At 39.0% G+C, this 17035-nt stretch overlaps 1 protein-coding gene across 2 annotated transcripts in view; it reads right to left on the bottom strand.

Annotated features, from left to right (window-relative positions):
- Positions 1-91: 91 nt before the first annotated feature.
- Positions 92-17035, bottom strand: part of TPX2 (TPX2 microtubule nucleation factor) — a 41503-nt gene continuing 24559 nt past the window's right edge. For both annotated transcript variants that reach the window (XM_072943987.1, XM_072943988.1), the window contains exons 11-18: positions 16535-16673; positions 15699-15915; positions 7782-7877; positions 6563-6739; positions 6046-6192; positions 3257-3368; positions 2432-2607; positions 92-905 (exon numbers count right to left, since the gene is read on the bottom strand). In XM_072943987.1, the coding sequence (XP_072800088.1) occupies positions 795-905; positions 2432-2607; positions 3257-3368; positions 6046-6192; positions 6563-6739; positions 7782-7877; positions 15699-15915; positions 16535-16673 (1175 nt within the window). In that variant the 3' untranslated portion in view covers positions 92-794. The remainder of the gene's footprint in view (positions 906-2431; positions 2608-3256; positions 3369-6045; positions 6193-6562; positions 6740-7781; positions 7878-15698; positions 15916-16534; positions 16674-17035) is intronic.

Here is a 17035-nt window from a genome sequence, read left to right as displayed (position 1 = left end):
TCCTGAGCCCTCCTCTCAAAGTACCTACTTCCCCCAATAAGATGTGACCTCCAAAGGGGCCTGACAGATTTAAAAACATCAAATAACAAAATTGGGAGAGGAAGACAAAAATATTTATTACAGTCCAGGTCACTGGAGGACTTAAAACGTGCACTACTCAGCATTCCTTGTTATCATCAGCACCAAAAAGGGAAGAATGTGCCTGAACAGCAGCTCTACCCGAAGCCTGCTGATGGCCAATGTGAGGTTCCCCGTCAATAAGTTCTCTTCCTTGTCATGCAGTTAACAAGCCTTTCCCCCTTGTAGCCAAGGGCTTCTTAACTCTAAATTCATTTTGCAGAGAAGAATCTGATATACTACTGATGGTTCCTCATTTAATCCATGACTTAAATCCTGTCTCAGTATTTAACTATCTTTATTTTCTGATTAAAATAGAAAAAAAAAAAAAGGAGGGGTAAGGGCAACAGAAATAACACTGTGCTAATACAGAGAATTTAAATTCTAGTCAGAGTTAGGACCCATACAAAAGGTCAACTGATGGTTCAAAGGAAACAACTACATGGAGTCCAGTTGAGATATACGTGAGTTGAGTCTCATTATTAGCCTCAATAATGTAGGAAAACAACCCTCAAAGGAATCGGAGTCCACACTTGTCAGGCATGCTCTGTCGGGCATGGGCAGGGCAAAGCCTGGAGAAATGGATTCTCTCCACGCCCCTGTGACAAAGACGGCTCCTGGTTTAATGGAAAGAGCAGCTCCAGTTCCCAGGTGGTGTCCACAGCTCATGGCTGAGTTTAGCAGTGGAATCGAGTGGAGAACTTGGGCGATACAGGAACGGTCAGAGGCTGGTCACTTGACTTGACCTCCACACCCTGGTACCTGCGTATTGGATTTGCCTTGTGCACCTGCAGAGTGAGAAAAACAGGGTTACCATTGATAAGGATGTTAGAGAACTATGCTTATGGGTGATTTCATTTTTCTTCTTGAGAAAATTTTGGTATAGTTTCACAGATCCTAGTCACTGATTCAAAGAGGTGGCAGAGGGGTGGCAACACAGTGTAACAGCAACACACATGTGCTTTGGAGCCCAAGTTAGTTTCCATTCAGGTTGTGCTGGGCCCCTCAGCTTGCATCTATCTTCAGTTTGACTATTTATTACTAGGGTATAAGGGGGCTGTATTTAATTGCAGAAGAAAAGAGATATATGTTAAGAATTTGCTAGAGTATAATCTTAAGCTTATTGAATCTTAATATTCACCAAAAGCATAGACACACATACACACACACACACACAAAACCAATGACCAGGAAAGGTTTCTGGGAGAACATATGGTCCCATCCATCCTTCTGACAGTCTAGAATTAACCCTGAATCAAGCCAGATTAGTAGAAAGTTCTATGATATGGACAAACACAAGAGGCAAGACTCAAGTGCTGTAGAAAATTCAAAACACTTGAGGCTGGAAAAAAGGCTGGTTTTGTAAGGACCAAAGATTATACATATGTTTTTAAAATCCAATCAGCAAAGGGTAGCTTGGATTTTGTCGAGGAGCTAATCGCTTTAATAGTTTGTCCCTAAAGCCTTCCTGTGGCCAACCACCTCTGTCAACAGCTGATACAGCTGTTGGCTTAGCATTTTTAGACAGAACCTCAACAACTTACATGTTTCTCTATTCATCCTTCTACTAATCATATGCAGTTTCATCTAAAACTGTCTTCTTCATTAATAAAGTTAATGTGGCTTGCTGCCCTCCTAGTGAAAGGGTTCTTAATGTGAACTACGCTTTCTTTTCGGGTAACTAATACGTAAATCACTATCTAGTGTTAGCATGGAGGGCCACCTGGACCGATATGCACTTAAACTCCAAGGAATCTGAGTTAAGTATTAAGAGGAAAATGAAGATACAGTCATCACACAATTCCCATGTCCTTCTCTACCTACGTATTCTTGTAAAACACATTGATTTTCTTAAGTCTTAACAAAATAACAATAAAAATAAGTTAAATAAAGTCCTACAAATGCATAATTGTGCATAGTTGTGCACAAGATGTCCTCCTTATGAAGATCCCCTGGAAGAAATTCTGGCTGAATTTAGTATCAAGGATAAATGTATTTTTTAAATAACTAGCTTGTTTCTTCCTCCTGATCATTTTGAGTTTTGTAACTGACAGGCTGGTTCCTAAAAAGGGCCAAAATTATGGCTCAAACTTAGCAGATCGGTAGATCACAATTTACACATCTTTAGCCTTGTTCACACCTCAACTTTGTCACCGCCCTTCTTGGCTTATGTGATTTCTCATTTTCACTCATCTTTGACGAATCCTTGTAGGCCACCTTAGATCCTTTCCGGAACAAGGCAAGGTAGGCAAGGTACAGATAAAACAAAACAGACACAACCACAGGTTAGTCAGTGCTCGGGCTGCCTGGTTACCAGTTCTTTCCGTAGCCTGGCTAGCTCCTCCTTCTGCTGCTCTTCCTCCTGCTGCCTGGCCTCCTCCAGCTGCTGGGCTTTCTGAGCTTCCACCTCAGCCATTCTCTTCTCCAGCTCCTGCCGCTCCTTGGCCCTCTTCTCAGTGGCCAGCTGGAAAGTTTCCTGAACTAGGCCCTCTGAGTACAGAAACAGAGAGAATATTGGTGCACAAGCAGGACTTGCATAAACCTCCCACAGTTCCAGCAAGTGGCACAGACATGCGTGGAAACAGAAAGGCTGAGCTCTAAGGAAGCCCTGCCAGGAGAAAGGTGGGGTAAAACCACAAAAGTTCTAAAATTTTAAGGGTTGGAAGAGCTCCCATAAATCATCTAATTAGGGAAAAAGCAAGATCTACACAGGAAAAGTAGCTTACTCAAAACTACATAGTGATTTTGAGACGGATTTAGGAGGAGAATCCCAATTTTCTGACACATTGCCCATGTTTAACGAATCAAATGCTTTCTATCGAAGGCTTGCTCCAGGGTAAACTCCAGAAAGAAGTCCTGGCTCTCCCTCCCTCACTTATTTGCTACTCCCTGGATGGGGAAAGTATAATTGTTGTTGAATTGCCAGCTGCCTCTGCCCAGGCTCTTGTTCTTTCAATCCGACCCCAACACATTCTACAAATCAACATAGCTGCTGGATTCAACAAAGATCAAGGGGGAGAAAACTAGATCCTCTACAGGCAAATGCTTCTCTAATCGACACAACATTGTACTGACACAACTGAGTCCCAGGAAGTCTGACAATACTGCCCCAATCCCACAAGAACACATAAACTATTACCAGTGAGGGATTTTTTCTCTCTCTTAGGAACAAAGGGCTCCTGGGAAATGACGGTGTTGGGACGAGCCTTGAAACAAGCTGCTTCTTTCTGCTGTTTCAGTTCTTCTTCCAGCTATTAGAAAGAAAATCTGTTAGATCGGCAACTACACAACTTTTCCTAACTATCACCTCATTACTCAAATTCTAATGTTTCTGAACTGTTTCATCAATAAAAACAGCAGGTGATTTAATTTAAACCCAAATTAAAATCCCTTTTACATTAAGTAGATCAGATCAACAATATCTGAACCCCATGAGAATCAGAAAGTACCTTAAAGATATGTTTAAGGCCTATCTTAACATCACAAAAAATAAACAAGTAGATATTAGACATTATATACCCCTGGATAGGATCACCTATAAAGTATTCTCCCCACTAATCCCAAAAAGAATCGAACCAGAATTTAATCAAGTCTCCAGATTTAAATACTCATTAATGGGAAATACAGAAGATAGAGGAACATATTAATCAACACCATGGGAATACAATGACTAAAATCCAGACTGTAAAATTTATAGGACAATCTAGTTTACTCAACAAATAAAATGCAAGTAGAGCAGCCTATAGATTAAAGGGATTTAGAGATTTATCAAATAAATGTAATATGTGGACATTATTTGGATCCTGATTTGAACAATATGACTGTTTAAAAAAAATGAGGGATTTGGGGATATATGAACACTGACTATTTGTCACTATTAAGGAATTACTGTTAATCTTTCAAAATGCAATAATAGTACTATGGTTATGCTTTTTTTAATCCTTATATTTTAAAGATACACACTGAAGTATTTTTAGATGAAATGAAATGATACCTAGGATTTGCTTCAAAGTAATCTTGTGTAGGTAGAAGCATCCAGTATAGAGACAAGTAGGTAGAACTATACATGAAATAAGATTTTCCATGTTTTGATCACGAGAGAACCGGGTGACAGGTTCATATAAATTCATTATACTATTCTACTTTTATGTATGTCTGAAAAAGTTTTAAACATTTTTTTTTATTATGGGAAATACCCCACACATAGACATTCTATGTCATGGTCCTTGAAAGAGAGTTTCACTATTGCTTCCAAAGCCAATAGTCCTAAGTTCTCCTCAAGAACAATGCTAACAAGGGGCCTACATAAGTGCTTAGTCACATAAGCAATCACGTCTCTTGCACTTCTGAGGGGTGACTTTCCACAGACAAAAAGATTAGGCCAGAACCCCTTTCATTGTCCAGAATAAGAGACTATATCAATACTGACAAACTTAGGGGCTCAAGGGAATTTTTTTTTCAGACGGTAGAATTAGATTCCAATTAAATCAGCCAACAACCGATTAACTTTTTAATCACCTGTCATCTATAAAGAGCAAAGAGCACACTATGTTAAGAAAACAACATACCATATTGAGAATTTATTCTCACTGTATATTTTCTTATCAAAGCACCAACAGAAAGAAGTGAAGAAAAAGGGAATCCTGCTACACTGTTGGTGGGAATGTAATTTGGTACAGCCACTATGGAAAACAGTATGAACATTCCTTAAAAAACTAAAAATAGAGTTACCAGATGATCCAGCAATCCCACTCCTGGGCATATATTCAGAGAAAACTCTAATTCAAAAAGCTACATGCACCCCAATGTTCATAGCAGCACTATTTACAATAGCCAAGACATGGAAACAGCCTAAATGTTCACTGACAGATGAATGGATAAAGAAGTTGTGGTATAAGCAAGGGAGGGTATAGCTCAGTGGTAAGAGTGCATGTTTAGCATGCATGAAGTCCTGGATTCAGTCCCCAATACCGCCATTAAAAAATATATATATGTATTTTTTTTCCTTAAACACCCCCCCAAAAAAGAAGTTGTAGTATATATACATGTTGGAATACTACTCAAACATAAAAAAAATGAAATAATGCCATTTGCAGCAACATGGATGGACCTAGAGATGATCATACTAAGTATCAAATATCATATAATACCATTTATATATGGAATCTAAAAAAAAATGACACAAATGAACTTTTTAAAAAACAGAAACAGACTCACAGACATAGAAAACAAACTTGTGGTTACCAAAGGGGAAAAGGGTTGGCGGGGGATAAATTTTAAGTTTGAGATTAGCAGATACAGACTACTATATACAAAATAGATAAACAATTAAGTCCTATTGTATAGCACAGTAACAATATTCAATAGTTTATAATAACCTATAATGAAAAAGAATATATATGTGTATAACTAAATCACTATGCTGTATACCTGAAACTAACACAAGATTATAAATCAACTATACTTCAATTTAAAAAAAAGAAAAAAAGAAAGGAGTGAACATTTAATGAACAAGTCTAATAGATAAGATCTTAACTCTTGAGGCAAAAAAAAGCCTATCATTTCCCACATTCCCCAGATGATCACTTAAAGCAGAGATCAGCAAACTTAAGCCTGCAGGCCAAATCCAGCTTGCAACCTCTTTTCGTATACCTCTTGAACAAAAAATGCTTTTTACATTTTTGAAGGGTTGAAACACACACGCACACACAGAACATGTGATAGATACTATATGTAACCTACAAAACCTAAAATATTTAATATCTAGTCTTTTATAGAAAAGGTTTGCCGACCTCTAATTTAGAGTGAGAGCCCCTGAAATAATTCAGTATGTTAGTTTCCAGGTAAGTTCAGTGTAGTGGGTCTACCTATTGTAACAAACCAACAATCAAGCAATTCACATTTTAGCTGCTCTCTCCCCATCCCCACCTGGTGCTTCCAAGTCTGTGCCTTCAGAGCACCCCTTCTGTCAGTCTCCAAGCAGAAAGGCTCAACCTGAGTTGTGTTCTTCACCTTCTTCTCTGGCAGGTTAATAGTGTCAAAATGAGGCAAAGGAAGTGCCTTGAACTTGGGCACCTAATGGAAAAGAAAACTTAAGGTTTAAGATAGTCTTTTTAGCCAGAAGGCAGCAGCTGCTCCAGAATATTTGAATGAATCTGAAAAATAGGAAAGGCCAGTTACCAAAGCAGCATCGTGTTGCAGAAAGAGTAATGGGCTCAAAAGGAAAAAGAGGTTTTCCTCCCAATGTTGCCAATAACTAGCAGCATGATCATGGGCAAGTCACTTAAACTTTGTGCCAGACAGTTATTTTAAATTGCTTGCCCTATTTATACTCAGAGGGATCAAAGGAAGTCCGTGATTTTATAGTTATAAGTGCAATATAAAAGATTACCTCTGAGGCATCAAAGAATAGTATCGTGCTACTTGCAAAAATGGAAACACCTACCTCCCCTTTCTGCAGTTCTTTTATTTTCTTCTCCTTCTGTAACTGACGTTCTTTGTCTCGAGAATCAAAAGAGAAAGGGCATATTTCCACAGTTCTTCCCATTGGGATTTGGGGCTTAAAAGGCATCCCAAAATACGGCACAGGTTGAGCTTTTATCACTACTGGCTCCTCCTCTTCCTGAGGAAAAAACTGCAGTTTAGAAACAAGACTACTTGCTCTCTCTCACCTCCTTTGAATGTGGAGTCAGAAGACATTATATGAGAGAAGTCACTAATTAAGGCAAGTCACTCAACCTCTTAGGTGTCTTAGCTTCCTCTTCTATCAAAGAGGGATACCTACCAACTCACCAACCTACAAAGTCACCTAACAACTCACAGGGGTGAAACCAATGTGAAAGCATTTGATAAACTAACCCAATTACTCTTAAAGGATCTAAAAGTTTTCACAAGAAGGTTGTAAAAACTAAATGAGGTCAAATAGCATGAATAAAATGAAGAACAGAAGGAAGGTACTAACCACGCATGTACCTTGGCCTCTTCTTTGACCCAGCCTCCAGGTTCCACTAAAACATGTGACTGGGAGTATTCTCAGTAGCCAAACCCAGAATAGGACCAAGTAAGTTGTTTGGGTTCAAGCTGGTAACATAAGATTACTGTGTATTTTAGTTTCAAGTGAAACTATAAAAAGGCTTATGCTTGAGATCTGCTATAAAATTACCTTAACTCTGGATATTTATAGATAAAAACGGGAGATGTAACAAGAAACTAGCCTGATCAATGACAGTTTATGTATCCCAACTTCATAAACCACCACCACACAGTCACCTGTGCAACCCTTGGGCTAAAGGAGATAGGACAGGGCAGACCTAAATGCTTAGTATGAACTTTAAAAGTCTCTCACTGAATGGTGACAATAACTCAGGCAAAAGAGTGTAAGTCTTGGCAACTTTTGACTCACATTACAACAGCAGGCTAATTTTCAATGCAATAGAAACAAACAAGCTTCCAATAAGTTACAACCAGTTATCACGGAAAGCCGAAAGATTCATACCCTTACTAACTACTTTGCTTTTGGAAGAACCAAAAAGATGATCAAACGTTCATACCCATTGTTAAGACAACTCCAGCAAGAGTAACTGCCTTTGAATTCCACTAAGTTTAAGAAAGAGTAATGCTTAGATTATGTGGAAGGAATAGAAACCCTCATCCCAGGGAATCACCTCATCTTCTTTGGTGGGCATTCTGATTCTGTTCTTCAGAGCAAAGGCTGGTGACTTGGGGACAGTGATTGGAAGTACTTTCTTTTCAGGAACACCCTGGAAGGAGTAAGCAACTCAATTAGATATCCCAGAACAATCTCTACTAGGCTGTGTGATAAGGTTAATCCCTTTTTCAGAAGTTCATACACCAGGAATCAAAAAAAAAGGCTAATATTTCAGTATATTGTTATTTATCCAACTAAAATTGGTATCTATTAGCACTCAAAAGGTGGATTAACATGACAGAAGCCCAGCAAACAACAAAGACATAGTTTTGAGTTGTATATTCAATAAAAATAGGATTCATCAAAATGTTTTTTGGTATTTATGAAAAACATTCAACAGAAAATAATATCAATATGTTATTGTTTCTCTCCCCTTTTATACCCCAATCCCTCAAAAACTAAAAGACTTCTAAATGTTATCTAGGAACAGAATAGATACCATCCTCTTAAATCTATTCCACATACAGTTCTACAATGAGAACTTATATTCAAAAACATTACCCTCAGAAAGCAAATGGAAAATCGTGTTGGGCAAGGGCTAGCTTAATTTCCTTTTGCCAAATGAGCAAAGAACAAGCAGTTCACAAAGATACACAAAAGGCTCAATCTCAATAACTTTTAAAATGTAAATTAAGGTATTTTTCTCTTATAGGACTATTATTTAAAAAACTGATTAACACCAGTGTTGGCATGTGAAGAGAAGCGGGTGCTCACATACAGTGGTTAAGGGTACAGGGCACAAACTGGTACAACCTTTAGGAATTAGCTACTAAATCTTTAAATGGTCATACTCTTTCACCCAATATTACACTCTAGTATTTGATCTCTAGTTCGGCTTTTAGGTATACTTCAATATAGCATTTTTAAAAAGAATAAAAAATTGTAAATAACCCCATAATCTACCAAGAAGGAATTAATTAAATCCTTCTTTAAACTGTGGTACATCCACACAACAGAATATTATATAGCCATCAAAAAGAATAAAATAAATCTTTATTACAGACATAGAGCAGTGTTCATAATATTGAGGGAGGAAGGATAAGCTGCTGAAACAGACAATATTTTTGTTGTGTGTGTTTAAAATGTATATGTAATTTACCTAAGTATAGAAAATAAAATCTGGAAAGAACACCAAACTGTTAACTCTCACATCTCTTTGAGGGTGGATTAAGAGAGCCATTTAATTTCTATATTCCATAATTCTAATACATTCAACTACTCTGAAGATTTTACCCCTTTTGTGATTCCAAAACACTGCCAACACCTCAAATCCTTGCAGACTGAATTATGTGTCCCACTCTACATGCATTCAAAACTAACATATTTTAGAAAGTTGTTCTATAAATATTTTCTGATTCTCATCAAATTTACATTCTATCATGAATCTGGCAATTAATCCTAACTGCAAAATGGTATCTCTCAGGCTGTTGTTTTGAATATGGTATCTCTCAGGCTGTTGTTTTGAATAAAGTGTATGACCAAATCAATTTTAAAAAATCAAAACAACCTTGAGACATCCTCTGTAACTCTTTATCTGTTACACCCACATCCATATGCTGCCCCATCAGCTCTCTGTTCTGCCCCTTCTCTAACTCGTACCACAGGCCACATCATCTACTGCCTGTACCATTCCACTAGCCTTCTAATAGTCTTTCAGCTTCTCGTTTCATTCCGTCAGTCCATCTGCTGTATACAGTCAGAAGATCTGATCACATTACTTTCTGACTTAAAATTTGTTAATGGCTCCTACTGTCTACCTACAGCAGTATAGCATATTCCTTGGCATGAAGTTCAAGATGCTTCATAATCTAGTTCCCTACCCAACTCTCCAGCCTTATCTCTTGCCCCTCCTTAGGCATCACCCTCCAACCACAATGAACTACTGGCAGCTGCCAGAATTTAACACTGGTTCTCATCTCAATACCTTTGCCTGTGCTCTCTCTGAAATGATCTGGCTCCTTGGAAGGACTTAACCCTTCTTTTTAAGCCTCCACTGAAGCATTTCTTCTTTTATAAAACTTTTCAATAGATCTCTCCACTCCCATAACCTAAAGAGCTGACCCCACTCTCCCCCAAATATAGTTTGTTATGTACAGTACATATAAAACTTCATTGCACTTGTTTATACAGGTGTTCATCTCCTCCTACTAGTCCATGAAAGCTCTGAGAGTGGGAACTGTTATTCCATCAATCCTTAATATCTAACACAGACCTTGGCAAGTATAAGACATTCAGTAAATGTTTGTTAAGTGAATATAGTAAGTATGAATAACAGAATTTATAACTTGGACTCAAAGACTCTTGGACTCTAATTTATACCTTGGGAGACTTCTCCTTAATCCCAACAATGCTGCAACTGCTCCAGACATGTTTGGAATGTCTTTCTTGGAGTGGCCTTCAAAGCCAGTTTTAGGGCCATGCAAGGTAGTTGCTCAATCTTTACTTTTAATTAAACAAAACTGTTTCCAGCTCTATTATTTTACACTACTCAGAAGTTTTAGTTCCAAATAACTTTAGATCAGCTCTTAAAAGCAATCTTTAAAATATGAAGACTTGCCATTGTTAAAGAGATCCAAAAGACTGTGCCATAGGATAAAAGACAAATGGCTTTTCCAAAATGCTTTGTACAATATCAATCTTTGGAAAGAATTAATATTCTCAAGGTGACCATTGTAAAGGTAATTCTCATTCTGCTGTGGGAGTTCTAATACATTTTCTAAAGAAAACCAGAATCACTAGTACGGTAAAATTTAATACAGCAGAACTTGCAATCAGCGACAAAAGTCCATGAAATGGGTTTTCAAATAATGCTTGTCAGAAAACAACAACAAAAATTTATTGTTCTAGACATCCCGGACAGATGGACACCACCCTCTTGCCTAAACACAACCAGGACACGTGGGAATGGGAAGAACACTGAGCAAGGAGTCAGAGCTCTGGTCTAGCCTAGCTTGGATTCCAATCTATATAGCCTGTATAGCACTAGCAGATAGCCTTCCAGGCCTCAGGTTTTTTTTTTTTTCCTTTTCATAAAATAAAGTAATCGAAATAAATATCTAAGGACTCTTAGTTCTAAAATAATCCCTCTTTTCCTATTTTTCCCCTCTCTCTGCATCCTCTCAGCAGAGAGATGTGCACTTTAAAAGAAATCTCTAATAAATAAGCCAAGAAAGAGATGTTTACAAATGGGATCAGTCCTCATAATTAGTTGCAGGAGGGGCAAAGGTGATTTATGGAAGTCAACTTTGAGGCAACTATCCATCCACATCCCATCTCTGCTGCAATCAAAGCCAACTGGGGGCTCAATCAGAAATAAAGAAAACTGGGTTTCTAGAAACAGAGAAGGCGTCTTGTTTTGCTATTTTCCATATTTTAGTTATAAGCTCCTTGGGGGCATGGATACTGCCATTTGCATTCCTTTGCATTCTCCACAGCACCTACAAGAAGTAGCAATTGTCCAATGAACGTGTGTTGATTAATATCACTGTCCTTACTTGTTTACATGCCAATCTGCTCTCCCAGACTGTGAAAGCTTTGAGGACAAAAACTGTCTACTTCCACCTGAATTCCCAGTGTCTAACACAGGCTGCTGCATTTCAGCTTGGCCTGTCACTCAGTTATCTAATATTGCAGTGTCTATGCTATGATGCTTAGGTGCTGGGGAAACAGAAGTGGACAATACAGATATCATGGTCCCTGCTATCAGAAGTGGACAATACAGATATCATGGTCCCTGCCATGTTTCCTCACATTTCAGTTGAGGAAAGAGACAATGAAAAAGTAACAAATCAAGTATTTCCTGATTTTCACAAGTGCTCTAAAGAAACCAAACAGAATGTGGAGCTGAAGGATAATGGGGGAAACTCTGAAAGGAAGCTGAGGGAAGATATCCCTAAAGAGGTCATATACGGTCAGAAGTGGGCAATGTGGGTGAAAAGATGATGCATTTAGGAAAAGCAGCCCAGGATGGGGGATGGGATATTGGGAGTGAACACCTCTCCCTAAAGCAAGATATGCCCCCAAGTGCCCTGTGACAAATTCTCAGGCCTGTCCCAGAGCAATTAGGAAATTACTATGAAGCAATGTTATAGCTCAGAGTATGAAAAATTTTTTTAAAAAGCCTGCCAGTCTCCCCGAGTCATCCCTAAAATATCGCTGCTAAAATTACTCACTGGCCTCACCGTCACCACACCCACCTCTGTGGTGCTCCAGCTCCCCGCTAGATGTCGGCACCAAGTTCACATTTCACACCCTTGAGCTCAAGGCTTTCATCACTTTACCTCTGCCCCAAGAACCCTTTTTCCATCTCTGCCTCACGGCCCACTGCTGCCCAAGCCCATCTCTCATCAGCCCCGTTGTCTCCTTGCCACCTATCAACAAGTGGGAGAGCACAAGAAACACCAATGAGGACACACAGAAAGAGAGCTTCGGCACCGGGGAACACGGATGGGCACAACAGCGGTTGACAGAGGAGCTACGTTCAGGCTCTTGGGGGGCAGGCTCTTCCACTGCAAGAGTCCAAGACTAGAAGTTAAAAGACCTAACCTCAGTTCTACCACCAACTTTTAAAAATGTTTATATGGGCAAGCCATATTCCCCTCTCAAAGCCTCTCTTAATGAAAAATGAAGAGGGTGGAAGGGAATAGATCTATGTGTCCTATGCTTTGTTTCTCAAGAATCCAAAAGTTGAAGCAAAATCACTAGAAATTTCAGTAGGGAGAGAGCTGCAAACAGCCAACATCAGACTTAAAAACTGCAATTGCCAAGACAAACGATGATAAGTTAGCATTGTTGGGTAGAATAATACACTGTTTAAGGAGATGACAGGTTCAAATCCTGGTTCTGCATACTAGACACCTCCTAGCGTCTCTTTCCTCATCTAAAAAGTAGGGATAAAGATAGAAACTATCTCTTAAGAGCTATTATAAGAAATAGGTAATTTAGGTAAAACATTCAGTACAGTGTAAGCATGCTACAATTATTACTAATAACATGACTTCTGACTGTGTGTCAGACATCAAGTTCTTCACCCAGGCTTTCTCTAGTCTACACTGCACCTAACAAATCCAAACTCCAGGGGTGGGGCCCAGGAACCTGTTTATGTAATAAGATCCCCAGAGGATTCTGAGAACCGGTTGAGTTTGGCAATCACTTCCCTACAGCAAAGCATATCAGTTCAGTCACAACTTACTTACCTAGTGCTTTGCTGATCTGTTTATCCAGAATTCTCAACAAGGCATAACCTGGTATAACGCTAATCTAAGATCTCACCTAACTAATTCCCAATGAACTCTAGTCACCCTTAACCCACTTACCACGTCACCTCAGCATTTCCAAAGTACAACAAACTGCCAAACCAATTTCCTAAATCAGTGTTTCCAAAAATGGAGTCAGTATGGAAGAGGACATTAGGCAGGGTGTAGACTTTTTTTTTTTTTAATAGTCATGTATTTTCCTAAGAACCTTTTATTTTAATACAAGAGCATGGACCCTGAAACCATGTTACTCAAATTACTCATATCCCAGCTCTGCCATTGGCTAGTTTGTGATCTTGGACAAGTTATTTAACCTCTACAAAACAGAATGATAATAGTACCTGTAGTGTTTACCTCATAGGGTTATAATGAGAAGTAAGTTATTATATAAAGTGCTTATTTTATTTAAGTATTAGCTATTATTGTCATTATTCATGGCAAAAAGTACTGGTTTTCCATTTATATAATGATTTAATGTTCCCTTTAAAATTACTTTAACAATGAGTTCATTTTACAAATATATAAAGTCAATATTGGTATATGACATAAAAGGACATAGTAAAACTTGAGAGCATGATATGCAAATTAAGTAAAAAACAAAAACTTGTAGCAGGGGGGAAAGCCAGGAGCTTGGAGAAAAGGATGCTATCAAAAGTAAGGGGCCAAATGCATGTTACAGAAGCCTTGAGGAAGTCATTTCTCATCTCTGGACCTTGGGTTTCTGGTGTGTAAAATGAAAAAGTTGAGCCCTTCTGGCCTCTAGGAATCTGAAATTTGCATACAACCTACATTTCCCTTATTGTATTCAGAACAGTTTCCTCAGTGAGTAAGCAACGACAAAGAAGGTACAGTTCTTGGAGACTAATCACCTGAGTGGAAAGAGGTTTCTTAAAAAGATATGTAACAGAGTTTGGCCTATCATACATGCGCATCATAGCAAAAAAGAAAAAAAAGCGTTATGAATAGAAAGAGGTCTCATATGCAGAAAGCTCTCAAACTGAAAAAAGATACTGGGAAGGAAGAGGGGAAGAACCATTTCTAAGGATTATCATGCTTTTTTTAAAGCCTAGAAAAATATAACTTCAGACTGCTTCCGACTTAGTGCTAAGAAAATAAAATAAACAAAACTAAGCATCCAGTCAAAGGTAATACAGTCATCCCTTGATATCTTGAGGGAACTGGTTCCAGGACCCCTGAAGATACCAAAATTCAAGGATGCTCAAGTCCTTTATATAAAATGATGTAGTATTTGCTTATAACCTATGCACATCCTCCTATATCATCCCATATACTTTAAATCATCTCTAGATCACTTATAATATCTAACACAATGTAAATACTATGAAAATAGTTGAAAATACAATGTAAATGCTATGTAAATAGTTGCCGGAGAACAGCAAATTCAAGTTTTGCTTCTTAGAACTTTCTGGAGTTTTTTTTTTTCCTGAATATTTTCAGTCCTCTGCTGGTTGAATCTGCAGACACAGAACCTGTGGATAAGGAGGACTGACTGTATATTGGCACACAGTTTCACGTAAAACCATGGTGACTCTAAAGGACAAGCAAAAAGAAAGAGGACAGGAAAACAGAGTCCTGAGTACCTGGACATAAGTCAACCTAAACTTGGGGAAGTGGATGTTTTCCCATCTACACAGAAATATATCTGAAAACCATCTCTGCACTTATGCAGGTGCTGAACGGCATTACTTATTCTTTGACTGTGGCATCTCTTCTTGATAGTATATTTTCTTTGAAACTGTGACTGTGAGCCACCATCAAACTACAACCCATTTCTCTAATCTAATTTCCAGGTGCTCCTCTTGATATACTTCCTTTCTCCAGCTTGACTGACTCATTCACAGCTCCCAGTAGCTGCCCCATGCTTCCCAACTTCAGGCTTTTTCTTTTTTTTCTAACTCCCACTGCCTGAGAATGCTCAACCAGTCCATTTCATTTGCATTTCTACAAGTCCAAATTCTACTATACAGTGGAGAGGCAGTATTATGAAGTATTCAGATCATAGACTCTGGAGCCAGAGTGCCGGAATTCTTATCCTTGCTCCACTACTTACCAGCTGAGGGCCCTAGGAATGCTACTTAACCTCTTTGTGCCTCAAGTGCTTCATCTGAAACTGGTGATGATTACAGTAAACGAACTAAAGGGGTTGTGGTCAAAATGAATGGGTTAATATATAAAAAGAGCTAAGAGCAGTGCCTAGAACATAGGGAAAGTGTCAGCTACTGTTTTTTAACAGTGACAACAAGAAGATGATGACAATGACACTGTCAAAGCTCAAGTCAAATGTTTCTTCCTCCACAATGCATTTCCTGAACCTTCTATCTGGAAGAAATCATTCTCTCCTTGAATTCTTACAGCACTTTTAACTGTCATCTCTCTTAGAGCACTTCTGTCTCATTTTATATTATTTACACCGATATTGTCTTCCTTAGTGGCCTTTAAGTTTCCTGAGAGCAAAATCCACCTCTGACATGTCTCTCTGTCAGCCACAGCTCCTAACATGAAGCCCTGATCATAGTATCTACTCAAACATTTGTGAGTGGGTGGACATTTGGTATGCGCAGGACACTTTTGTCAGCACAGAGCCTCATCACTCTTACCACAACATCTTCCAAGATCTTAGTAGGGCAAGGCTTGGAATGAAATTCAAAGTGCTCATCCTCCAATTTCTTCCTTGACTCTCGCTCCTGGATCCTCTTCTCAATTTCCAAATCAAAGCCAATAGGCTGAGTGGGTGGCTTCACAGGTGGTTTCTTGGGCAAGATGGGACCACCTTCAAGAATTCTGGGATCAAGTTCCTGTGCTTTAAATTTGTATCTATAGGGTGAGAATTAAGTGATGACCATAAAAAAATGTTTTCAATAAAATGAAAACTACACAAAGAACAAAGTAAGCCAAAACCAGAAAAATAATAATCATTAGGCTTACCCATCATGCACAGCAAAATTTCAGCTCTCTCCAAGCCACTACCTCTACCTCAAGAACAAAGAATAAATAAGAAAGACTAACATTCCCATCACTTTAAAGACCAGGTTTGTCTTCAAGAAGCTTCCCCTTCTCAAAAGAAGTACAAGAAGGAATGAAAGGAACCAGGAGACAAACTCCAGTGCTAACCACATTAAGCTCCGGTTCCCTCCACAGATAATAGCTTTAATAACCCCTCAGGTAGCCATAAAAGGGTGGGATCTACCTAAACTAACCTCAGAGGACACTCCTTAACTGGAATTATAAGTAAGTTCTCCCACCCCAACTGCATCTTTACACTCCAGGACAGCTCCATATTCACACTTTCAATCCTTTCACCACAGAGGCAGGGCAGAGCCTGACACTCAAAAGCCACAATTCCCAAGGCAAGAGAAACAGCAACTGCCCCCTTACAGGACCAAGAAGAAAGTAGGCAGGTTCTTGGAACTCTTTCACAAATACTGTAACTTACTGATGCAGTTTCTCGAGCTCCTCAGCCTCCAGATCCGCCGCACTTTTGCAGGTCACAGGCCTTGCGCGCTGTTTGGTTTGCAGTATGGGAGTCTGGGGGTCTCTGCATATTTTGGCCACAGATTTAGAGGGTAACAGAGCTATAAAGCAAGATCACAGACATTCACTCAGCTCTCCAAGACCCCGTTTACCTGTAGGTGCTAACTCAGCTAGGCAGCCCAGAGATGCCAAACTACAGAGTGGCTGGCCCTCCACAACTCAGCTCAGCTCATGTCAGTCAACCTGACAAACATTCAGTCCCTTCTCCTCTGTCACTCTTTCCTGAGGGGTAACAATGAAGGTAGCCTTTGGGTAAACTCTACTATCATCTTCTGAACCTAGAATCCACCTGTATCTGATGGATTCCTTATCACTGCACAGGCCTGTGCTGCCTTTCTACTGACAATGCCAACTATTTTGCTTGTTACTGACAAGTAAAACTTTTGCTTATTCCAGTTTTAAA

This window comes from Vicugna pacos, chromosome 19 (genome assembly GCF_048564905.1).
Source record: "Vicugna pacos chromosome 19, VicPac4, whole genome shotgun sequence".
NCBI classification, from domain to species: domain Eukaryota; kingdom Metazoa; phylum Chordata; class Mammalia; order Artiodactyla; family Camelidae; genus Vicugna; species Vicugna pacos.
This window is presented reverse-complemented; position numbering and strand designations above follow the sequence as displayed.